Here is a 25,842-nt window from a genome sequence, read left to right as displayed (position 1 = left end):
TTGACAAACTTTCTAATTAGGTAAAAATTATTATTTTATTATTTTATTTTAATTAAAAAATAAAAAAATAATTTATTTAATTTTATTAATAAAAACTTTTTTAAATTTGTCAAAAAGAAAGTTGGCAGTGTCAAAAACACCACCATCCTTTAAAAAATAAAATAAAAATTAGTTTGGGCTAGTTCTTTTCACCCTTTTACTCCATGCACCTCCATTTCTATTACCTGCACCGCTTCTTATTTTTATTAGGTTATCTTTTTATTTATGTGTACCCTCATATTCTGTTAACCCCCACACCCCTGCGTGTTTAATTGTCTGTTATTTATTTTATTTGTTGCACCTTCACATTCACACAACACACACCTAATATTAAGTGTTGGTTGCACCTACATTGCGCTTTGCGCACACCAACGTTCTCCTTCGCACACCCCCACGCTTTTGCTGTCTTGCATTAAATTCCTCCTTGGTGCACCCCACGATTTACTACGTTGCACTCCCACAACTATTGACACTCTATTTACTGTTTGCACGCCTACATTTTACTACTTACACTCCATTACTTTTCAACACTTATTTTACTAATCACACTTCTATCTTCTATTATTTAGCATCTCATAAGTTCATACTTTCACCAACTTGTCATTAAATATAAAATAAATATGTTTTGAAGTAATATTAAAAATGCTTTTGTGACAAATAATAAAAATATGTAAAACATATTTTCAATGTTTTAAATAATTTTAAATGCACTTCTAATTTGATTATTCAAATATTTCTAATCACTTTGAATGCACTTTTAATTTGGTTGTCTTAATATTTCAGACCACTTTAGAGCACTTCTAATTTGGTTGTTCCAATATTTTCAAACCACTTTAAGCACTTCTAATTTAGTGATTATAAGTTTTTATGCTCGATGGTGTCAAATGTTTGATCTTTTGTCTATGAGAGACTCTTTCCTCTATCAGGGCTCCTCTTTTGAACTTTTCGGATTCTTACCTTTTCTTCTCTCTTCGCTCCTCTTGGAGAGTGTATATATATTGCTTACTCTCTTTTCCTCGGTGACATGTTTTTTCATTTTTGTTTCTTGCTTCCACATACACTCTCTTGTCTATCAAAATTTGGTTAAAATATTAAATCCAGTATTTTTAGAGTTTAAAGACTAAATTGGTTCAAAGTCGAAAATAGACTAATTTCAATTTTTAGTGAAAATTAAGAAAAAAACAACATTTAATTCTATTTATTCAATGTAACACAAGGATTAGAACGTTCACCTGCTCTTCGGAGTCTAATTAAATGATTTAGTCTCTTGAACACTAAATGCGTGGATGCTTTCAGTACTTGACTTAATTCGATATATTTATGCATCACTTTTCAACCCTAATTGAACCACTATTGGGCTGCTGCAACTTCACTTTATTTCGACCAAAATAGTTTTGTTTCCACAAAATCTACAAGAAACACAAATTGGAAAAGAAAGTAGGAAGAAATGTGAAATTCAATAGTATGATTATACCAAACTAATTCATACCACAGTAGCAAAAAGTGGAAAATAAATAGATAGACATGTATACATTTATTTATAGTTAATTATGCCACTCAATAACCCAGAGTTTTCTTTTTTGGCTCAAACACATATTTGAGCAATGAGTCCCTAACAGGCAAAAGCTCTGGAAATTCCTTCTGCAGTTGTGATGCATCCATTGCATTGGTACTTGGAGAAGGGAATTGACCCTGTTCTTCAAGTGTAAAATTAACCCATTTGAAACTAGGATCAATATAATCCTTGTACATCTCAAGAATCTCATTGCAGGTCACAACACCAGGGTTTGTGAGGTTCCAAATGCCCCTGCAGTTCCTTTTGGCCATCTCAATTGAAATGGGCACAAGTTCATCCAAAACAGTGATGCTGTTTGGCATGTTGGCCACTTTATCAGAACTTGTTATCTTACTGATGAAGTTATGTGGGTTGCTGAGATCAGAGGACACTGGCAATTGGATTCTTAGGGTGCACACATTGTCATATTCCTTTAGCAACTCTTCAACCTAAACCCATATGGTGACAAAAACCAAAGTTAGTGATCATGCAAAAATTGCAACAGGAATGGCAAAAGGAATAAACAGTGTGTGCAACTTTTTCTTTTTAACCTACCTTGGCTTGCGTTCTGAAATAGAAAGCATCGTCAGTGGAGTTTTTTGTGTCTTCCAAATTACCACCAAAGGCATAATTCATCATGGGGAGACCTTGGTCTTTGCAAACATGTGCCAATGTTAACGCACCAACAACGTTTGCTCGTATGGCTTCTGGTTTATGAGCTTCAAACCACTTCAAATTCAGTGCTCCTGTCACACCAGAAGCATTGAAAACATGAGTTGGTTTACTGGTGTTTATGTCAGCCAAGATTTGTGATTGTGATCCATCATCTAAACGTGCTTTGCCATATTCAAAGGGTATCCCTTGCTTCTCACAAAGGGTTCCTACAAGCCCCCCAATCCACCCTGCACCACCATAGATCAAGAACTTCACAGATTGCTTTCGTGGTGGCACATTGCTTCTTATAGTTGGAACCACCATTTTGTTCTGGTTGGCATGATTTGCATCGACATTGGAAGCATTTTTGGTCATTTCTGTGCTGTCATAGTACTTCTCAACTCCTGGCATAGTGAGCATTCTTGGATGAGGAAGCAAAGCACCAGAAACATCACCCCACCAATCAGGATTCTTCACATACCAACTCAAGGTTTTCCTTAGCCCCTCTTCCCATGTAGTGCTCTCACACCACCCCAAATTCTTCAGCTTTTCATCATCCAAGAAGTACCTTTGATCATTGAAAGGCCTATTCTCCACAAACTTGACATGGGTGTCAGGATCCAAGTTGAAAAGCCTGCATATGTCTCTTGCCACATCAATCACCCTCCTCTCTTTCTTTGTCCCTATGTTGTAAACATGTCCTACTTCACCCCTATGGAGAATGATCTCAAATGCCTCAGCCACATCTTCACAATAGAGATAACTCCTGACATTAGAGCCATCCCCATGAATTGGAAGAATCCTTCCTTTCATGGCCAGGAGCAAGAACTTTGGAATCAGCTTCTCAGGAAACTGATTTGGCCCATAAACATTGTTCCCTCTTGTGGTTATCACAGGCAAGCCATATGACCTACCATATGCCATGACAAGCATTTCAGCACCAGCTTTTGTGGCAGAATATGGATTGGTAGGTAACAGCTGAGAAGCCTCATGGTTTCCCACCACTGCATCCTCATCTGTCTCCCCATAAACCTCATCAGTGCTCACATGGATGAACCTCTTCACTTGGCCACCAGAGACTTTGCAAGCCTCCAGCAACACATGTGTGCCATAAATGTTGTTCTGGGTGAACTCAAAACTGTTCCCAAAGGAATTGTCCACATGGGTTTGTGCTGCAAAGTGCATGATGGTGTCAATGGACTCGGTGAGGAGAATGTAGTTCACCAAGTCTGCACTACCAATGTCTCCCTTTATGAACTTGAAATTTGGAGATGAACGTGACGGCACCAGGTTCTTCAAATTTGAACAGTAATCGAGCTTGTCCAGAACAACGATTTTGTAGTCAGGGTAGTTTCGGACGATCCTGTTGCAGACATGAGATGCAATAAACCCTGCTGCTCCTGTGATGAGAATGTTCTTTGGCTTGTAGGTGTTGGCCATATCTGCATAACTTTAGTGCATAGCAATGCAACTTCTTGTCAGATATATCTATCACACAAGTTTGGCTCGCAGTGTTGAATCATGTCACAACAATTCCTAAGAATGTTTAGAAAACCTTTTACACCCTACCCTGAGGCTAAATAGTACACAAATGATTATTTTCAGTAAAACAAATGTTAAGTTTTATAATTATCAATGTCAAAACATTTTGAAAGTGTGTTGTTTCAATTAATTTTCATGATACCATAAGCACTAAGGAATATAAGAAATCAAAAACTGCAAATTGATCATAACAGCACAATATTTTCTTGGGTTGTTCTAAAGACTCAACCAGAACCAACCATTGTTCATAACCAAAGACGAGAGACCAGAATGAACACTGAAACAGAGTATAACTACAATCTTACTTTAACATACGAAACAATGGCATAATCGAACACAAAAAGATCAAAATCTTCAACAACTAATTTCAGTAAATTGAAAAGTGGGTAATAATGGTTAACTTACAGAAGCTCCTCAGCCACAACAGCAAAACGATCAAAAAATGAAAGTTTGGTTGAAAATAAAGGAAGAAAAAAGAGTGTTGTGATCAAAAGTTATTACACCATGTGTGTATTTATAGTTTATAATAACAATAATAATTTAATAGTATTTTTCTCGTAGTTTCATCACTCTCATGGATCACGAGTAACGTTTTTTTATTCTTCATATGCTTTTCTTATTTTTTATCAACAATCTTTGTCCATAAGCTTTAATCAACGTATCTATATATTGTGGCACGAGGAACATAATCTTTAATAACTTCACACGTTGCAAACTGTGATGCAATGCTAAATGCATAAATAACATGAAACTAACATGAAAAGACTAAAAATATAGAAATGATAAACATAAATATTAACTTATATTAAAAATTGAAGGAGGTAGTGGCTTGTTTTTTTCACACACTCACTTTACCAGTTTTTAGTTGATTTTTAAAGTTTATTAAAGGCTATAAAATTATTAAGAAAAAAAATTAATAGAAAAGTGTGACTAGTTTTTTTGTATCAAACTACTAGACTGACCATGCATATGCACGAGTTATATCGAAAAATATTATATAATGAAATATCATCAAAAATATTATATAATGAAATATTTTAGTATTTTTTTAATATGTAATAATTTTAACTATGGAAGAAATTATGTTGAAAAGAATGTGTAGTTGATCATCTTGGTATGAACAAATTCTATAGTTATTAGTATTAGTTATTATGAGCAATTTTTATGAGAAAATTCTATAGTTATTTGTATATTCTTGGTTTAATTATTCCTTTAATCCCATATTTTGTTTAAAAATGTATAAGTTGGTCCTCCGATATTTTTTTAAGTCTCAATTTGGTGCTAATTTGTGAATAAATGATACAATTAGATTTTTTCTATTAGTGCTATATAAATGGTGTTAACGACAATGTCACATGTCAATTTGCAGTTTATTTGAATTCTTTTTATTTTTAAAAAAAATATTATTTTTCTTAATCTTTTGATTTTTTTTTTTTGAAATTTTTTTCACGTGTTACTTCATAGTTGTGTCACGTGGCACTATCACTGTGCCATGATAGTTAGCTCGATCGAGATGACCATGGAGTTGTCTTGGTCAGGATCGGAGGTCTTGTAGTCTTTGTCGGTGAAGGTGATTGGAGGCATGCTTATGATTCTCTTTTTTACTAGGTGCACGATTTTAAGTGCTCAAATATATCTCTTTTGAGCGAATGAGGTGGTTCCACCGCCTACAAACCCCGACAGTTTCGACTTCTGCTTCTACTACGGCTCCTTCTGCTAGAGGACCTGCCCTTCTGATCGAATATGCGGTTGGTCAAGTCGGACTAGTAGGATTGTTTGGGGGATCGAATGGGGTTTCTTCTCCAAGGAGGACTGGGTTATGCCTGGTCCTTCTTAACGTATTCCTTTAGCTGACCGGCTTTGATAAACTCTTTGTTTTTATCCTTTAGGGTGTTGCACTCTCCTTAGTGTGGCCAATGTTGTAAGCAGTGTTTGTTTCCATCGGTGTCAACCGATGCCAATTCTTCCTCGGGGGCAATGGCGTGTCGGATCTATAGGCCTCCTACAGTATCTTAGTCCTTGAAATGCTAAGATAGGTGTAATTGCTGAATTTTGGTTCCTTGTGCCCGTCGGTGACTTGTCGGGTGGCTTCCATCTACATGAACTGAGCCACCCTCTCTATGTTGTTCGGTAGAAGCTTGGGAAACCATTCTAAGGCTTCTTTTTTAAGGCAGGACAAGAAGACCCTACACCAAATAAGGTTGCTGATTGTGTGAAACATCATCTAATTTGTGAAGACCCGCAAACTATGCATTGTATGGTTCGGTCGACTGCCTCAACTGACTGGCCGATTGTCGCTCGTATGAGATTATATCGAAAAAGATCTCCATATGTGCGATCAACACCTGCTCGGTCGATACTCATGTGAGATTACTTGGAAGAAGATCTTAAGACATGCGATCAACACCCGCTCGACACCACTCATGTGAGATTACTTTGAAGAAGATCTCCATATATGCAATCAACATCCACTTAGGCGCCACTTGTGTGAGACTATTTCGAAGAAGATCTCCAGATACATGATCAGCATATGCTCGACCGTCGCTCATGTGAGATTACTTTGAAGAAGATCTCTAGATATGCGATCAACATCTGCTCGACCACGTCAAGGGGCATCGTCATAACAAATTATGTATCAAAATGTTTGATCATGTGTACGAAACGACACCCATATGGACCACCTAAACACCTAATTAGTGTAAACAAATATGTAATCAGGATTAAAAACGATTGGGCCTTAATTAGCCCGCTCCTAATCACAGGCCCGTGGAGAAAACTATAAATACAAGTCAAACATATGGTTGTTGGAACTTTTGTCTCGCATTAATTACATTATTTATTACTTTAACTAATCGATCATACGTTGACTTTAACATCAAAACATATTTTACAAGTAACCACTAATCGATTGATGGACAAGAACGCCAAACTAACAACACGATCGGAGATTCACAGGCCGAAACAATGTTCAAGATTTACGGATTGTGTATACTTTCTTAACACAATCCTAATTATAACTTATCCATGAAAGTAGCTATTTACATAAGTAATGACAAAAGTTATTCTATTTTCTATTCTCTAAAAAAGTTGGTGTATTAGAAATTTAAAAATATTAAGTACCATAAAAGTGTTATTTATTAAAACAAATGTTCGGCATTATAAACATATTTTTGTTAGTATAATATTTTCCTAAAACATTAAACCATTACTAGAAGTGTTATTATGTATAAATCTCTACAAGCAACGTATTATACAATATTTAAAAGAAGAAAAAAGAAAAAAAAAGACACCGGAGATTAAAATAGACAAATCATATCTAACTTTACATAACTTATTTAATGAAAATTTATTTCAACACTACTTTTTCATTTCTCATATCAAGCTTAAAAATATTGCATTTAAATTTAAATTAATGCTTAAACATAATATTTTAAACCTGTCATTATATTTGTTATTATGTTTGAATAATGATATTACTGTATTTATTTTAAAATATGAGTACCATAACCACGAGTGTTTTATAAATAAATAAAATAAGCGTGTTACGCGTGGTCTTGGACAGCATGTTATATAGTACATCAAGTCCACGTCGGACACTCTAAACTTTTAAATTATGTTTTAAACTCTAAAATTCAAACTTAATTTTGTTTTATTAAGAAAACTTTATGATCATAGTTGGTATTTTTTTTTTTTTCACACGAAGTTTATAAATGCAAAACGGGATGCTCAGTCGTTGCAGCCTTTTGATAATGTATTTTCATAATAATTTTAATAAATAAAATAAAAATAATTATAAAATGAAATATTAATTATAAGTATTTTATTAATGACAAAATTGAACCAACTACCTTTCTTACTCTTCCTTTTAACTTTCTAGTCACCTTATAATTTCACATCTTTCGCATGATAATACCTATTTTCTTTCTTTAACTATTTCTTTTCTCTTGGTTGATTGTTTTCGATCTCATCGTTTCACACCTAATCATGTTTTTCTTTCATAGTTGAAGCACTCAATGATTTCAACCATCTTCATTGAAGACAACAAAATGAACATGTCATTAAATCTCAAAACTTCAAATATTGGTTATTAACCCATTAATTTCTCCACAATATCTCTTTGATTCAGGAGTATTATTATTCAAATGAAGGTGTATGTTTGGTAATTTCATATTAACCTTTGCTATGTCGTTCTTAACGACGAAATGATACTAGATCTTTTGTTTCAAACCAAATCATTATTGGTGAAGTCACATGTATAGATAATAACCTCGTCCCACATAAATAACATGTTGATAACATCATTGAAGGTCTATCACAAGAATATACACCAATGGTCACTAATATTCAAAGCATGTATAGTACAAGATTCCTCATGTTGCTAAAGTGGACCCTCTCTTTCTTGCACATTATAATCTCAAACCAATCGGTTTCACAAAATATATTTTTTCCTTCAATTAATTACACTTGTGCCCCAAGTCAAACACTACACATAGGGTGACGATCTGGGACGGACTTTAGCATAGTGTGACGGGGCAATGGTGCCCCAATTGTTTTCAAATAAAGAAATTAAAATATAGATAAAAATAAACTTTTATAGTTTTAATATATGTAATACAGTTAAATATACTTTGTTTGAATCCTTAAAATGAAACTGTAATTTGTTTATGTTCCAAACTTTGATACATTTTTATTTTTAACATTTAAAAATGAATGGATTTAATTGTTTTAATCTAATGATATTTAATTTATTTAACATGTTAAACAATATTCTTGATAGAAATTTGAGCCTAAAAATATGTTAAATAGTGTATGTAGTTTAAATACCAATGTAAAACGTTATTTGACACATCAAAAAAATTCAAGAGAGTTGGGTTAAAGTGATTATATCTATTCATTCTTTAAGTTTGAATATCAAATTATTAAATTAAAGTTTGGGACAAAAAATAACTCTAATTTCGTGTAAGTTAAAAGATAAAAAAACATTTTTACCCCATTTAATATGTTTCATACATTACAAAAAAGTATGCTGACCCATTTTGGCACCCCAAAATAATTTTCGAAAATCTGTCACTGGTGGCAATGTGAGTCTGTCCCCGTTTAGGCTTGCTCTGCACTTGGTTCACAAAATGTGGTAGGTTGACCCATCCCATTTTGAAATGCGGACTTAGAAGTCTAGCCCGCACCTCATAGGTTATGGTCCATGGGCGAACCAGATTTTTATCAAAAGAAATTAAAAAAAAAAAAAAAGTGGCTCAACTTGCAGGCCAGAACTTATGCAGGGTGGATAAGACTTTTTAGCCTACATTTTCAACGCAAGATGGTCTAGTCTAACTTGCATTTTACAGGTCAAGTGTAGGATGACCCTAAATAGGACGGTCGGTTTGTATTGCCACCCTGGCTTAATGTGAATTGTTGCTTTGCCTTGGATGCTAACATGCAACAAACACACACGACAAAATATGAGAAAAACGTGTATTTAAAATTCGAAAATTATCTTTTTTTGACAATATTTTTTTTGACAAACTTAACAAAGCTTCTAAAAATTGGAATTAAAATAGATTAATTTTTATTTTTTAATTAAAATAAAGTAATAAAATAATTTTTTTACCTAAATAGGAAAGTTTATAATAGCTCTTCAAAATATAGTTTTGGATTTTCTTTGCAATTTTTGTTATTAGTTTGTTTCTCTCCTTCCTTATGTCTACACTTTAGCATGTGAGTGTTTTCATTCCTTTATTCATGTCTCACAAACCATTAATTAGTTGCTAAATTACTGGAGATTTTCAAGGCCCTAATCTTCTGCACATTGCATATGCAATTAAAGATAAAAGTACGTATTAGAAAAGTTAATTTGTACTATATATTGACAAATAATACCTCCTTTTGAAAATACCAAAATTTGAAAATGCTTGATGATTTTACTTTCTTATAATGAAATATTATTCTTTATAGTATGTCTGTGAATTAATTATATCTATTTCTTAGTTAAAGTTATGCATTTATAAAAAGAATCAAACTATATCAAAAAACTTCTTTTTAAACAATGGTATATTTCTTGCTATTCTAATATGTAATAGATTTAAGTTATAATAATTTTGAAACAGATGGAGTAGTTATTTTAATTGATATAAATATCGGATATCAATAAATGTTTTTCAGCTAATCTAAATTTAAATTGTGAAATTTTGATACCCAACACTTCAAAGTCATTAATTATATGTTTTCCTATTTAAATATTATAAAAAGAAAAAAATATATAAATACATGGAACCAAACCAAACCAAAAACAACTTATTATAATAAAATCTAAATTATTTACATGAAATAAAACGTAAAACCAAGTAAAATCTTACTTAAAGTTAATTAAACGCATGTTAAATATTAAATAATAATAGGGAATAAATTATTTAATGAAAGTTATTGATAATGATCTAACTTACTTTGAAGTCAATTTTATTGACATCTTTAATGTTTCAAACCAAACGACAGCCTTTTAGGCTTTATTTTCAGATTAATTGCACTAACTGCTCCTGCCATGGCTATTACCAACAAGACCATTACTAGAAATCATACACAATACTAAACATTTAAATGGTTGGAATCTTTTAAGGTATAATTAAGATTATCTCTATTTCAACTACGATTGTAATTCTTAATTTTTTTTTCTCATTGTATACTATATATATTTTTAAGACTATATCATAACTTTTATTTTATTGTAAGAGTTTTAAAAGATTTTACTTTTATGATATTATTTTCTAAAACTTATTAGAAGTAGCTTTTAAAATAAAATAATTTTTCTTTATTATTATGATTCATAATCTATTTAAAATTCAATAAAGAAGTTTCATAAGACATAAACCTTAAATCTTAAATTTATGACTTTGGATATCATCTCCAATAAAGATGAGTTTTATATAAAAAAAATTATGACTTAGGATAATTTTATCAAAGAGAATGAAGTTGATCTAATAAAACTCAATATGAGAGAAAAAAGGAAAACAAAAAACAAAATATAATACATTATGTATATATAATATACATTAACAAATATTAAAAGAGTATTTGGTGTATAAAAGAGATCAAATTACTGTTAAATAATTTTAAATAAGTGTTGAATTACACATAAACTAAGAGTAATAAAAACAAAATTATAACATACAAATAGAGGCAAAACTTATCTTGCTCAACTAGATTTGCAAAGTTGAAATAGACATTCTTTTAAGTATTCCTTTTTCTAACCACATTAAATTTTTTTCGAAAGTCTAAAATGGTTAAATCGATTTTATTTTACTTTAGAATCACAAGATTCTTTATTTTTTTTGTTTCACAAAGAAAAAATTACCTTCATTTTTTGAATTCAAACAATTGTTTAAAAATTACTATATATTTTTTGTAAAATGAAAAAAATTGTATTTTCTTATGAATTTGAAATAATATAATAACTTGTAGAAAGCACTGATTCATTTAAAATTTAAACAAAAATGAATGAACCCTTGAATATTGTAGGTGAATAAACTTTATTGAACGAATACCACAAAGTTTGCATTAAATCTGGAAGAAAAAACATGATATCCATCTAAAGACATATTAATAACACATGTGAGAGGCTTGAATGACAGAAACTAACAGAAATATGAAACATAAATGCTTTAAATCCACTCAGTAAATTGACACACCAAATAAAACTAAGACTAAATGATGAATCTCAAGGTCTAGGCTTCATTCTTCCTTCATTGGCCATCTTGAAGAGCTGAGCTTGAGCTTGTGCAGCCTTGTTAGAACTGAGTGAAGCCACAAATCTGTCTCTGACTTGGTTGGTGGTGTAAGGGAACTTGGTGTTCACCATGGAGTTCAGGAATGAAGCTGTGCCTTCTCTGTAAAGTGCTCCTAATCCATCAGTTCTGGTGTTGGAAAGTGCTTGTGGCAAGCTCAGACCAGGACTGAACCCTGGAACACTGGTCACACCAAATGCACTTCCTAGGGTTCCCCACCACCCTAGGATTCCCCATATGATTGCTGGGTGGTTCCTCCAATAGCTGAACATTCAAGGAAAACATCCATCAGCTTATATATATATATATATATATATATATATATATATATATATATATATACATATATATATACATATATAACACCAAAAAATGTATCTATTAGTCTGGTTTGCATTGTTCTTTTGATATATCAGATGAGATAGAAATAAGAAGAGAGACAAGTGAGAAGTGTAAAACTATGAATTTGTGTTCTGTACTGGATTTTTATGTACTGTTACTCTCTTGTGTCTTTAAAATATACCAGTAGAAAACCTGAACTTGCAAAACTACAGAGAGAGAGAGAGAGAGTGTGCAATGGAGAGAAGTAGAAATGAGAAATGTAAGAACTTATTATAAATTCATGTACACTTAAAATGGTGATATCTGCATTAAGATGGTGATCTGCATGAAGGTTGTGAAAGTAACTTACTTGCATGTGCCAGTGAAGGGAGATGGGGAAGGAGTGTAAGGTGGTGAGGGGATAGAGGGGGTGCCAGGGTCTACTGGGGTGGTTGGTGGGCTCACAGTGATAGGTGTTGGGGGGCTACCTCCATAGTATCCACCTGAAGGAGGGTTTGATGGTGTGGATGGGGTTGATGGGGTTGATGGAGTTGATGGAGTTGAGGGTGTTGGATCATGATGATGTGGGGGTGATGATCCACAGTTTCCACCTGAGGGTGTTGATGGAGTTGGACTATAGCTTCCTCCACCATGTGAGGGTGGAGAGCTTCCATGGCCATGAGATGGAGGACTTCTGTGTGAGCCTGAAATGAGTGAAGAACAAGATATCAACACAGTGTATATCACTATCATATATATATACAAAAAAATCTTCTATGAACTTCAAACTTGGTTCATTTCAAATTGTCTTAGCTCATAAAGTTGCTAGAAACATATACTATCTTGCATGAATATTGAACTAGTGTAGGTACACTTTAGTTAGAGGATTACACAGAGAATCAGAGAAACCTGAGGGGGGATTTCCAGCATGTGGATCTGGGGTGTAGTAGTTCTTCTGATCTTCAACAGTTATGGACATCACAGGAATGACAAGGCTCTGAGAGAGTAATCCAAGAAGCATTGCAATCATGGTAAGAGAGGCATGGCTTCTTTTCCTCTCCATTGTTGCTTCTAGCTGCTTAGAACACAAGAGAGAGATATGTAGAATAGAGAGAGAATGGTGAGGATTTTGAAGTGGTTTGAAGAAGAGAGAAAGCATGGAATATAAAATGGTTCAAAGAAGTGAAGTAAATATTAGCAGGTGGGAAGAGTGTGTGGTTAGTTGATGTCTTGCTGGGTGCATTTACTCTTGCTATTAATTCACTTCTTCCAGTAATAAAGCCTTAACTTTTCTGAAGAACCTTCACCACATGACTAAAATTTAGTTGGACATGTCCTCTCTCCACAAACCCTTTTCTTTTTTATCAAAATCTTAAGTAATTAGAATGCAAATGTGGTATAACAATTGAAGGTACACACCATTTTCTTTGCTATGCTTGCTCTAAAAGGGTTTAGGATTCAGAAACCTTATTTTGCATTGCATCTTTGTCTCCTACTCAATACAATTAGAAAAGTTCACTTGATGAATATATAAAATATGCATCATCCCTTGAGAGTGAAATAAATAACACAGTACCACCTCGTTTATTGGATCATGACAGAGACATACATGCCCTAGGTATAAATATAAATAATATCAACATATATAATATGAATGGTATAAACAGTTTCAATTGGTTGATTTTAACCAGCAATTCATGGAATATATGTAATATGGTTATATACATATATGCTTTCTGTATTCATAAATAAACATTCAGAAAGCAATCACATAAAGATGGAAAACTGAGTGCACCTGATAGAAAGCAAATAATCTGATTTACCAGTTTTCAATTTCCAACCCACCTTGGTTCCCACAAGGGAGAAAACTTTAATTGCTATGGCTTGGAAACAGCTAGCAAGTTCTGCATATAGGTTGTCTTTCAGAAGAGAATAGATTACTGTGGCCAATACTTGTACACCAAACTTCTTCTACCATTGTGTGTAAAGTCAACAATGCCATAGATTTTCAGTCTTCCATTAAATGAGACTGACCAACATTATTTATTTATTTATTTTTCTGAAAGTATGGTGAAGAGTTGTAGCATTGAATTTTTGTATTCCACTTATGCAACAAAATTTTTAGAGTACACAAGTATATTTCCTAGGTTTTCTATCTTCTACTACCACACTGTTTCAGCATTTTAAAAATCATAGTGATTTACATTATCAGATTTTTTAGTGAAATGTTAAAACTTTTATTTCAATTTCGTCTCCTATTAATAAATACTAATATTGCGTTGAAATATTTTTTTTTTATAAAAGTTAAGAATGAAAATAAAAACAATGTAGTAAAAAGTGACTGCTAATCAAATATATTCTTGAACTAACATCAATCAATTAAAATGAAAAAGTATAACAAAAATATATTGGTAATAAATAGTCTTGCGTGTTGTATTGTTAATAAAATATATAGTTTTAGTTCCTTGACTATTTTTAATTCATAACAGTGACAAAAAACTAAAGAAACACTCCTAGTACCATTAAAGAGGATACCTATAAATATATTGGAATGGGAAACAGCTATCTACTCTAAATATTATTCACATATCTAAATCTTGAATAATTTTAATTCTTTAACTACTGGTTGTGAATAATAATTAGCATAGTCTTTTTATAACGAACATAATGTTAGTTTAAACAAATAATAAATTTAAAATTTGAGTTTTGCGAATAAAAAGACACTTAATTAAGAGAAGAATATTTACTGAATTATTTAAATTTTTAAAGTAACCATATACTTTAAAAAATATCTATTATTAGTGTTGAATTATTTAATGATAAATGTTATTTCTCCTTAACTCAAATATAAGAGAAAAAATATAGGTAATATTTTGTAGACTTAAATATAAACAAATTGAAATCATTTTTTAGTGCTAGTATAATATAATTAAAGGTACTTTAGTTAAAGGTGTCTCTTTATTTTGTATAAAAATGAGACCAAACTTAGCAATTACTCTTCATAGTGTGAAATAGTTAATATTGTTTATATAAGTTTAAAGTATTTTACTATAATATATTATTTGTTAGTTAGTAACAATGCTAAGAACACATAGTCATAATAATTGGACAATTGAAAAGGATGGATTAGAAAACATTTTACACTGTGATATTGAATATCTTCATTTATCCTTAAATATATTCCTTATATTTGATATTTTTTTATTACTGATAATTTTTTTTAAATAGAGGTATTATAAAAGTACATGCAAACAAAATATATATTCCACTAAAAAATATTAAATTATATAAAAACATAAATTCCTATAAAATACGATTACATTGCTTCCAAAATATCGTTGACAAATAGTCATAGTTATTATAACTTTTATTAAATGAATTTATATCTTATAATTAATTACATAATTATTAGATTCAAGTCAACTTACTTATAATAGTGTTGGATCAAAGATAACAAGTTTTAACAAAGTGTTAAAGTTTGTAATTTGTAATTAATATTGCAAGTAAAACTAAATATAAAGGTATAAATAAATTAAGTATTAAAATTAAATAAATAACAAATTGTCAAACAAACATCTTTCTATGATAACTTTGGATCGTAAGCTTGACATATATCTCTTAACCGAATCCATCTCTCTATAGAATTTGATTGAATTTGATCCAATCACGCGTAAAAACTCAATCTAATTTGTTGAATTTGAATTATGTCACTTAAGTCCTCTAATTATCTGACTAAATATTGTCTAACTATGTCAAGCTTAGTGATAAATATATAAGTATAAATATATACTAAAAACTAATATAGGTATTCTGTATTGTATTTGTGTCTTATGTTATATATCTAAAGTTCAGATTGTATTGTTCTTTATGATGGACATGTCCTTTTAAGAACTAAGGCATTAAATATTATTGTTGTATATATTGTGTAAACAAATAAAATGCTTTAATTATAGATTTATAATATTCGTTTGGTGATAAAAAAAAAAGTTATTTTGTAACATATATACTAGAAATCTAAAATCAAAGAAAAATTCATATTAATTTAACTAATAGAATATTATTTATTGATATTACAAATCAAAACATGTTTCTAAACCTCTATACATGTGGACAAAATTAAAAATAGGTTTCATTAAAGGAAAAGGAAGGTTACTTTAAAGATAATTTATAATTATTTGTGTAATAAATTATAATTGGTTATCTAAATTATAATTTATGAATATTTTATTATCAAAATCCAAAATTTATAAATAGAAAAAGTTAACTATTCAGATTTCATTCAGAAGAATTATCATTTTTTATGGAAACATTTTTTTTATTTATTTTTACTTCTCTCAAGATTACTAAAGAATTTATTTATTCTTTCTTTATGTCAGATCCCACCACAAAGATTTTGGTGAAGAATAGAACAACTTTGTTTGATAAATTTTTATTTTTGAATAAGTTATTTTTTTAAGATAATTTTGGAAAGTTTTGTATGATGGATGGAAGGATTATTTCATGTGGTCTCTCTAAAGCTAAGATGAATATTTGTTGATCTAGGATCGTAAAGGTTTGTTTTTATTATTGAACAAAATAAACCTTCTAAATAAGGTTATATATTAGGCATCGATATGAATTTTGATATCTCGATTATGCTTACGTCCTAAAGTTTTGTCATCATAGAAAAGCAAACCTTAATGAGGGAATCTTTTATGGTTTTGATAATACCATAAATAGAAGATTTGGATTTACAGGATGTAACTTAGTCACAATAGAATATATTATATTTTATGCATGCATGTTCTTTAATGAAAGTTGTTTATATTATATCTTTTGGAAGAGTAAAGATATGAAACTTTTATAATTTGATATTTAAATTTTGATTTTGATGTAAAGACTTTTGAATGATGTTAAATTATGTTATAATTGTTTGAAGTTTATAGAGTTTAGAGACTTTGAAAGATGTTTTTGGGTTTGTTGGGTACGTTAAACAATACAAATTTCTAATATTTTCACCCAAGATTTTTGTTCAAGCGCAAAAGTTTTCCCTCAAGAAAAAATAATTGCAACTAAATGAAGGATTTTCATCAAGTGAGACAATTTTCACTAAAGTTAAAAAATATATATATTTTCTTTTCTTCTTTTATTGTTGTTTATTTATTTGTTTTTATTTCAATTAATTTAATTGTGAATGTTATTAAATATGGTAAGTAATTAATGGATGAAGTGTATATGAATGAAAGTATATGATATTACAATTGTTATAATATATGGTGTGTTCAGAATATAGTTATTTTCACTGAGGGAATGTTGTGTTGAGATATTTAAGTTATGTGTTGAATTTGAGATTTTAAAGGAGATGATCTTGACTCTACAAATATTGGATCCACATAGAGAAAAATATTAGGTGGTGAGACTCAAATAAGGTTCCTATGACCTAGTTTATGATTTGAAAAAGAGTGGTATCCTATCATATTAGTGGTATGAGTTTCTATTACATAGCTTTCTTGTGGTGGCAATTTTGTGAAGATAATATGCAAATGTCTAAGTGTAATTCAAAGCATAAGTCTTCTAAAACTAGAGTCAAATGTTAATGATGTATGATGTTAATAATTTATGACATGAGAGGTAATAGACATTCGATTTTCTAATAGATGTTTTAATGAATGAATTAAAATTTTATACAATATATGTATGAGATGTGAATATGAATGATATATGTGTAAGATCTAAAATATGTTTTCTTGTATGAATATTTGTTAAAACAATAGTTTATCCCATTTTGTGTCTTTTGTGTTGTTTTCGATTGTGATGATAATGTGTTTCATAGAAGCATATGATGTTATAGGTAGGAATGTCAAAAAAGTTCGTATTAATAGGTATCCACAGATAAAATCCACAACGGATAGGAAATGGATATTGTAAATGGATACCTACGGGTAACGGGTACGGGTATTTTTAATACCCGCATGTTAGCGCAGCGGGTACGAGTATCATAGTATCTATACCCATGGATACTCGTACCCGCTATACTCTAATTTAAATTTAAAAAAAAACATGATTAAAATATTAACATATTGATTTTAAATGAGTCATTTTTTTATCAATTAGTTTTTTTTTAAAAAAATCATTTTTTTGTAAACTGTCATTCAACACTATTTAAATGGGTTATTTGAACTTTGTTTAAAATTTATGAATGTTATGTATTGTATTTTATTTGAATTTACGATTAAAATATGTTGTTAAATATTTATTTTTATTTTTTTGTAAATACCCATGCATATTCGTGGATATTAAAAAATTATGTGAATACCCGCATAACAGATACCCAACGGATATGGATACGGGTACGGGACAAATATTTATTTAGTGGATAGGGTACGGGGGAACTACTACCCGTACCCTACCCCCGTACCCTACCCGCCCCGTTGACATCCCTAGTTATAGGAGATAAATGTCAACAAAGATAGGTTGGGGAGATAGAAAAAGGATTATTATTGATGTTTTGATTTTTAGTTTTATTTCTTAGTGGTGTAAACATAATGTACTTATGTATGAAGAAGGAGGTTTATTTTGAATAACTTTACCTTTGTTTAAATAGTGAATAAGATATTCAAATACATTGAGTTTACATTGATCTCATTTCAAATTATTTCATTTTTCAAATGTTTTGTTTGGTTAAGACAATTCCAATTTAGTTAATGTTAATTGTCTTGTTTGGATAAAGTATTTTAATCACCACCAAATTAAAAAAAAAAAGTTATATATCAAATAATTGTTAAAAATTAAATAATATCAATATTGATAATATTTAAAAATTAAATTAAATAATTGGTTCATGTTATTTTTAAATCAAAGTTTTTCAAGATTTTTTTCATTTTATATTTGCAAAAAAAAAAATAAATAACTTATGTTCAATGCGATTATTTTTAAGTTATAAAATACTAGAACGTGTTGAGTCTGTCTAACCCAAGGTTGAGATGAGTTGGTCTGCACTCAAGTCGAGTAGAGTTGGGCAAGCTAACATTCAATCGAGTCAGGGTGAGTCCATGTTGTCTAAGACATGGTCGAACCACATTTGACTAAGTTGGATTAGGGTTAGGTCACTCCTAGTCCAATCAAGACAAGGTTAGGCCTAGTCTGATCAATACCAGGTCGAGCTAAGTTTGCGCCGGCCTAGGTCGAGTTAAGTCGCTCTAGGTCTAACCAAGTCTAGTTGGCTCAAGTTAAGCCGATTCAAGGCTAGTTAGGCCTAGTTGGAATCGAGACAAGTCAGATCAAGTTTAGCCAAGTTGAGTTGGGTCAATATTGGTTTGAGACATTGGGTTAGGGACATGTCACACTAAGTTAGGTTGATCCAACGTCAAGTCGAACGAGACTACCCATACCTAGTTCAACTCAAACCACATTGATCATAATATGAATCAGAGAATATGAGTAGTTTCAAATGCCTACTTTTGAGGGGGAATTCGATATTCTTAACTTTAATTAATTTAATTACTCATGAAATACTAGAATTTTAACTTTTTCCAAAATTCCTCATCCAAATAACATATTTTGTCATAAAGCATTTTAAATTCTTTGATGAAATGAATCACACTCTTAAAATACCTTATCTAAACACAAGGTGAGACATTCAAATACATTGAATTTAAATTGATATTATTTCAAATTGTTTCATTTTTCAAAGACATAGTTTGGATAAGACAATTCAAATATAGTAAATTTTAATTTTATTCTTAGGAGAAAGTATTTCAATTATCACCAAATTCAAAAAACCATCTAAATATCATATAATTGTTAAAAATAAATAAAAAATATCAATATTGAATATATTTTGTAGTCGATCTTGATTAATGTTATTATTTTTTCAAATTTCTTCATTATATTTTTATTTATAATTGCAAAACAGCATCTCATTTTAAGTTAAACGAGGTTTGGGTCAAATCCACTCCACTCTTGTCTTGGGTTAAAAGATTAGACGGAATCGACTCAACCTTTCCACCCCACTAAATCGACTCGACCTTTGACTGTGATCTATTCGTCTCGACCTTCAATTGATATCAACTAGTCTCGGTCTTCATTTGAGATCGAATCGTCTTGATCTTCGACTGAGATTGACTCGTCTCAAGCTTCAACCCACTCCTACTCGTCATGATCTTCAACCCAGGTCGACTCTTTTCAATCCTCGACTAGAGTGGACTCATTTCAATCTTCGACCCGAGTGGACTCGTTCCGACATTTGGCCTTTACAGACCCTTCTCTATCTTCAAATGAGCTTTTAGCATGGACCGACTAAATTGGACCTTCAACTTGAGTCGATTCGGCTCGACCTTGTGAGATAGGAGTCAAGTGAAAAGGAGTAAAATTTAAAATTACTTAAATTTTTTATAGCATATTTGAAATTCTTCTTCTTTATACATTTGGAATACCTATCAAAATTTCTTAATTCAATTTTTTCTAATTATTTTATCTAAACATGTAGTATAAAAAAATTTAAATTCTCCAAGTAAATAATTACTCTTCTTAGTTATCCATCCAGGTTAAGGTAACACTTTTCTTTTTCAGAGACCAATTTTTTATATTACATAAGCTATAAATACTGAAACCAGTATTTTAAAACTTAAAGAATGAAAAAAAAATTTGAAAAGTCATATCGAACCCTTTAATTTCGTATGGAAGTTGGGAGTAAAAAAAAAATAGGAGATGCTTTTTTATATTAAAATATATAAATTACACTAATAGTAGTTGATTTTATTTTTTTTTTGAAGTAATTTAATATTAAAATCCGGATAAATGTAAGATGTGGTCTTTTTAGCAAATGATCTAAAGATAATTTGTTTAGAACTATTTAATATACTTAGTCTTTAAGTATTTATAAAATATTAAATCATTGTCATGTATTTAATTAGATTGAATACATTCAATATCTTTCTAATTTATAGATGGCATTTAACTTGACTTTGTTATATTTTTTTCATTAAAGGAATAACTAGGTCAAATATAATTCTGACAGATAATGAAACTATCTTTTTCTTAATGGATAAAAGCTCTAAATAGAATTGTTAGATAATAAATAAAAAATTCCTTTTAAAGAAACCGAAAATACTAAAAGAACTTTAATAACTATATAAATTAAGTATATTTTAACATATATTACATATTAAAGAAACAAATTAGAAAAAACTGTCATTTTTCAAGATTGGAGAAGAACACTACAGATTTAAGTATAGCACTTAAGTCAAATACAATGTAAGTGGAACACCAACCAAAAAACAATTATTTTTAATACCATTAATTTAAGTATTTTTGACCTCTTAAAATTTTAAAAGTAAGAAATAACACCACTAATTTAAGTATTTTTAACCTCTTAAAATTTTAAATTAATGGTGTTATTGTCTACTTTGAAAATTTTCTTTTTAATTTTAAACCAACTCTAACTTTAAATTAAATAAAAAAAAGATTAGGACCAAATTAAAAAAAATTACGAATATTAAGACTAAATTCAATATAAAAAACTGATCTTGTGACATGATATTGACTTGATATGTAGAATTTTTTTTTAAATAATTTTTTTTAATTTTAAAATAAATAAAAAAAATATTAAAAAATCACAAAATGACACATAATATGATATGAGCTTAATATGTGAATTTTTTTTTAAATAAAAAATTATCTTTTTTAAAATAATTAAAAAAAATTACAAAATAATACGTAAGAGTTAGTTAACTATTTTAATAGTGTTAGTGAAAATAACTACATTAAATAAAATTGACGAATATTATATGATCAAATTGAAAACAAAATAAAACGTTGGATCAAATTGAAAAAAGCAAACGAAAATTATGACCAGATCATTTGTTTAAGCCAAAAAATTATCAATGTTTTCTTTATGTGATTTTAATACATTTTTATTTATTAAATCTTTAACTAATACTCTTACTACCTTTTTAAGGCATTAGGTTAGTATCTAAATGTTTGCAGGTAGTATTGTACGAAAAGGAAATATTTGGCGTATGGTTGGAAAAGAGGGCCCCAAATACAGAAGGTAAGAGTAGTGAGTTATTCCAAAATAAATAACATTGACAGAGAGTAGGTGAAGTTGAACAAAAATGCAGCAAGAGAATTGAATGTACTTAGCCTTTTTTATTAGAGAAGAAGATATTGGTTTAGATTCATTTTTTAGGAAAAAAAAAATACAAACTAGTGTATGTAGGGTAATGTGAGTTAAAATTATTTATTTCATCTTAAAATAATAATATAGTTTTAACAAAAATGAAGTTGACTTATATGCTTATACTTTTCAATAAAATATTAATTGCTTTATTTTTAATTGTTCTCTGAATAAACTATATTAATATTATATTTACAGCAGATAAAAATATTTTTTTATATTAGTTTAATAAAATTGTTTCAGCAAGTGATATTTCTTTAAAATGGCATTAAATTAGAGTATATTGGGCTGCAGAGAACCCAACAATTTTTTTTATTATTGAAATACACAAATGTACATTATTTTTTTAAATTTTTTTTACTACATTTCTGTATAATTTCTAATAAACAAACTCTTTTAATTTCTTAACTATTTGTTCCAAATACTATTTAATGAAGTTTCTTTTTTTCTGTAGGAAACTGTGAGGCAATGGCTGTTACATATGTACAGGCATGGAACTGAGAGTGCAGAATCTATTTATGAGAATGTAAAATGGTACCAGAATTTGTGGGAATGATGTTAGAAGCTACCCCTGTTATTGTTACTGTTCTGTTGAACATGTTTCATGATTGCTTGTGGGATCCTCATTTGGAACTTGGAATATCAAATAAATTGTTGCATAATAGCATTCGTGAATTTTTAGATTAATAAATTTATTATTTTTGTACACAAAATGTCAATTATGTTAGGATGATGAAAATAATACGTCTTGAAAAGTGTGGGTGCACTTGGTATCAAATGGTTGAGAGTGTTTTCTATGTTGTACAAATTTTCATATAGTAATTATTCTCTATGGTTGTGGTGTTTCTACGTATTTGGAATTTCTATGTTATATTTTTGTGTTTTTTATGTTAATCTTATTTCTCGGTTAATAGCGTGATTCTTGAAACTAAAGACGGTAATGTTCTCTGATGATGATTTTTTCAACAAAATTGAATCCAAAAGTAATTAATTATCCAACTAAAAACAAAATTCACAAAGCTAAAAGTAAAAATTTATACATATAATTCATTCTTACAAAAGCGAAAGAAACATTTACAAATTAGTTAAAATTTAATTAGAAATCTAATTAATTAATTGATATAATAATTAAAGTGTTCATATGTTTTGAAATGGAAGATGTGATAAGACTCTAAACACACCTTTTTATATAACATTAAACTATTGTTGAATATATATATATATATATATATATATATATATATATATATATATATCGGAAAGATGGAGCCAAAAAATAGAGCAGTTTGACATCTATTGGGCTCTGACAGACGTTAAATAACATCGGCCATGGATAATGTCATCTGGTAGAGGTGATGGATTCTTGAACCGCTGAAAAAGTAATACAATTTCATTATGTATGAATATCATTCTTTAAAGTTTGATATGATTTATAATATGTGATATATATATATATATATATATATATATATATATATATATATATTATTACCTCTATCCATTCATCTTTAATTGCAGCTCGAATGATTGTTCTTGTCCAAGACATGACATAATATCCACATTCCCATGAATCTTCTTGCTTGTTACACTGAACATTACAAATAAAATAAACACATATCAAAGTCATAAGTTGACATACAAAAATTAATAACTTTAAGCTAAATGAGTTCTAACCTTTGGATATAATACTTTAAGTTGTTGGCATCTTGGTTTACCCACAATTCTAATGAAATTTTGGAAACATAAAACATATGTTAGTTTTTATAATTAAGTAGATACATAAGTTAGGATTGAAAAAAAGAAATATTTACTCTTGTAACATGTTTTTCAAAGTAGGTGGAATTTTTCTATGACATGAACAAAACCATACAACTGTGCATTATCTTGGAATGATGACACATAGTTGCCAATGATACCTACCATCAATCACAAGTACTTAGCCGAAATAATTAATAATACTTCATAAAATATTACTAGCAAAAACATCTATGCATCAATGTATGGCGCAAAGTAGATCTCTCTATTTGACTCAACCATCCATGTTTGCAAATAAAGTTTGATGTGGTCATGTGAGTTTCCCGAAGGTTGAATGGTTTGAGGTTCAATGAATCCATAGACGAAAGATCGACCACATGAATTTGAACTCCTTTCAAAAACTTTTTTGTACAAAAATATCATGTTGAAACTTTTAGTTTGGTGTTATTTATGTTAGTTTAGAATATATGTTGAAACTTAAGTGTTATTAGATATAACTGTAACTCCAGAATTCTGCTGAAATTATTATGAAATTGTTCTGAGAATTTTCTAATTTTCAAGTGTGGGAATATTGTAAAAATAGCCAAATTAAAAAAATAGAGCAGTTTAACGTCTGGTGGTGCTCTGACAGACGTTATTTAACGTCTGAGCTTACCATGGCCGACGTTATTTAACGTCTGTCAGAGCCCAACAGACGTCAAAATGCTCTATTTTTTGGCTCCATTTAGCACGAAAATTGACGTCTACTGCTTTTGGCTCCGACGTTGGATAATGTCGAACCCCTATTGCCCTGACGTTAAGTGACGTCTACTCTATTTTCCGACGTTATTTTGACGTCACCCAGTACGACGTCGGTATTTGGGCAGATGTCAAAAGTTAAAAATATCAGATGTTAAAAGACTTTTTTGTGTTAGTGACTCTTAGATATATGTATATATAAAAAAATTGTCAATCCTCAACTCAATCATGGACTCCATTAGTTATTTCCTATGTAACACCAAAGTTCATTTGATTATCCAACACAAATCATTTTTCAGTTTTTTATAATATATGTTGAACCCTTTCCATGTCAATTGAGATAAACTTTTTACTACATAATGATATATTCATTTTCATGTAAAAGTGATTACAAGTATTTTATTGGTTGGATCAAAAGCCACTTGAGATTTTTTATGTTCAATCCATTTTTTCATGTTTTTGTGGTAGGGTCTAGTATTGCTTTGTATGTATAGACATGCAATGTTTTAACTTTTGTGTTATTTGAAAATGTTAGGTTTATGCACAGTAGGCTTAGTATGGGAGAGGAAACCATAAAATTTTAATTTTTTGTTTTCTTATATTTGTATTGTGTATATGGGTTGAGGTAACTCAATTATCTCATTAATTTAATTTAATTTTGCCGATAAAAAAACAAGTATTTTATTGGTTATTCTATTTCACAATCTACAAGTATATATATTTAGAAAACGAAATAAGTTAGTTGCTATTCTTATATCAATTGTTATTGTTATTATTATTGAAATTATTACCATTTATATTGTTATTTTTATTTTTACTATTATTTTGAATATTAATATATTAATTTTATACCTCAAATCATTATAATTATTTTTTATATTATTATTATAATTAATATTATTATTATTATTATTATTACTTCATTATAATATTATCATAAATATTGTTATTATTATAAGCACCTCTATTTTTATTTTCCAAAACACAAAGAGGGACAAAATTGGACTCATTTTAAAGAATAAGAGTATGAAAATTCAACTTTATCACATTAACTCAAAGCATGAGAGTGCCAATATTGAAGTTATCGAAGAAAGAGAAATTCATGTGCAAAACATTGCACTTGGGTTAGCATTTATTAAGTCACAGGTTGACACGTAGTAAGGGAAAAATCCAATAATATGACTTCAACATTTTTATAATTTTTATAATTAATTCTTACTTAACATCATAAAAGATAAGTACTAATGTATCATACTCTCCAGACATTCAATATATATATATATATATATATATATATATATATATAT

The 25,842-nt window shown here is 29.6% G+C and overlaps 2 protein-coding genes across 3 annotated transcripts; both read right to left on the bottom strand.

Annotated features, from left to right (window-relative positions):
- Nucleotides 1-1,484: 1,484 nt before the first annotated feature.
- On the bottom strand, nucleotides 1,485-4,319 carry LOC114188271 (trifunctional UDP-glucose 4,6-dehydratase/UDP-4-keto-6-deoxy-D-glucose 3,5-epimerase/UDP-4-keto-L-rhamnose-reductase RHM1-like). The gene is made up of 3 exons (XM_028076864.2): nucleotides 4,196-4,319; nucleotides 2,150-3,698; nucleotides 1,485-2,043 (listed from the first exon to the last, which is right to left on the bottom strand). The coding sequence occupies exons 2-3, from the start codon at nucleotides 3,686-3,688 to the stop codon at nucleotides 1,597-1,599; spliced, it is 1,986 nt and encodes a 661-aa protein (XP_027932665.2). The 5' UTR covers nucleotides 3,689-3,698; nucleotides 4,196-4,319; the 3' UTR covers nucleotides 1,485-1,596.
- A 6,974-nt stretch (nucleotides 4,320-11,293) lies between these two features.
- LOC114187644 (protodermal factor 1-like) lies at nucleotides 11,294-13,037 on the bottom strand. 2 transcript variants are annotated; one of them, XM_028075942.2, is made up of 3 exons: nucleotides 12,778-13,037; nucleotides 12,257-12,590; nucleotides 11,294-11,829 (listed from the first exon to the last, which is right to left on the bottom strand). In XM_028075942.2, the coding sequence occupies exons 1-3, from the start codon at nucleotides 12,947-12,949 to the stop codon at nucleotides 11,499-11,501; spliced, it is 837 nt and encodes a 278-aa protein (XP_027931743.2). In that variant the 5' UTR covers nucleotides 12,950-13,037; the 3' UTR covers nucleotides 11,294-11,498. The 2 variants fall into 2 exon arrangements, with proteins under 2 accessions (XP_027931743.2, XP_027931744.2); XM_028075943.2 differs by having other exon boundaries at nucleotides 12,796-13,036.
- Between the last annotated feature and the right edge of the window lie 12,805 nt (nucleotides 13,038-25,842).

Source organism: Vigna unguiculata, chromosome 6 (genome assembly GCF_037176805.1).
Source record: "Vigna unguiculata cultivar grain cowpea cultivar isolate G323 ecotype 2 chromosome 6, ASM3717680v1, whole genome shotgun sequence".
In the NCBI taxonomy this organism is placed as follows: Eukaryota; Viridiplantae; Streptophyta; class Magnoliopsida; order Fabales; family Fabaceae; genus Vigna; species Vigna unguiculata.
The sequence above is the reverse complement of the archived record's forward strand: the minus strand, read 5'-3'. Positions and strand labels throughout refer to the sequence as shown.

Coding starts and splice junctions, on each gene's coding strand:
- LOC114188271 (XM_028076864.2), bottom strand. CDS start 3,688: ATGGCCAACACCTACAAGCCAAAGAACATTCTCATCACAGGAGCAGCA. Junction 2,044..2,149: donor ATTTCAGAACGCAAGCCAAG/GTAGGTTAAAAA, acceptor ATATGGGTTTAG/GTTGAAGAGTTGCTAAAGGA.
- LOC114187644 (XM_028075942.2), bottom strand. CDS start 12,949: ATGGAGAGGAAAAGAAGCCATGCCTCTCTTACCATGATTGCAATGCTT. Junction 12,591..12,777: donor AGGTTTCTCTGATTCTCTGT/GTAATCCTCTAA, acceptor CACTCATTTCAG/GCTCACACAGAAGTCCTCCA. Junction 11,830..12,256: donor CCCTTCACTGGCACATGCAA/GTAAGTTACTTT, acceptor TTGAATGTTCAG/CTATTGGAGGAACCACCCAG.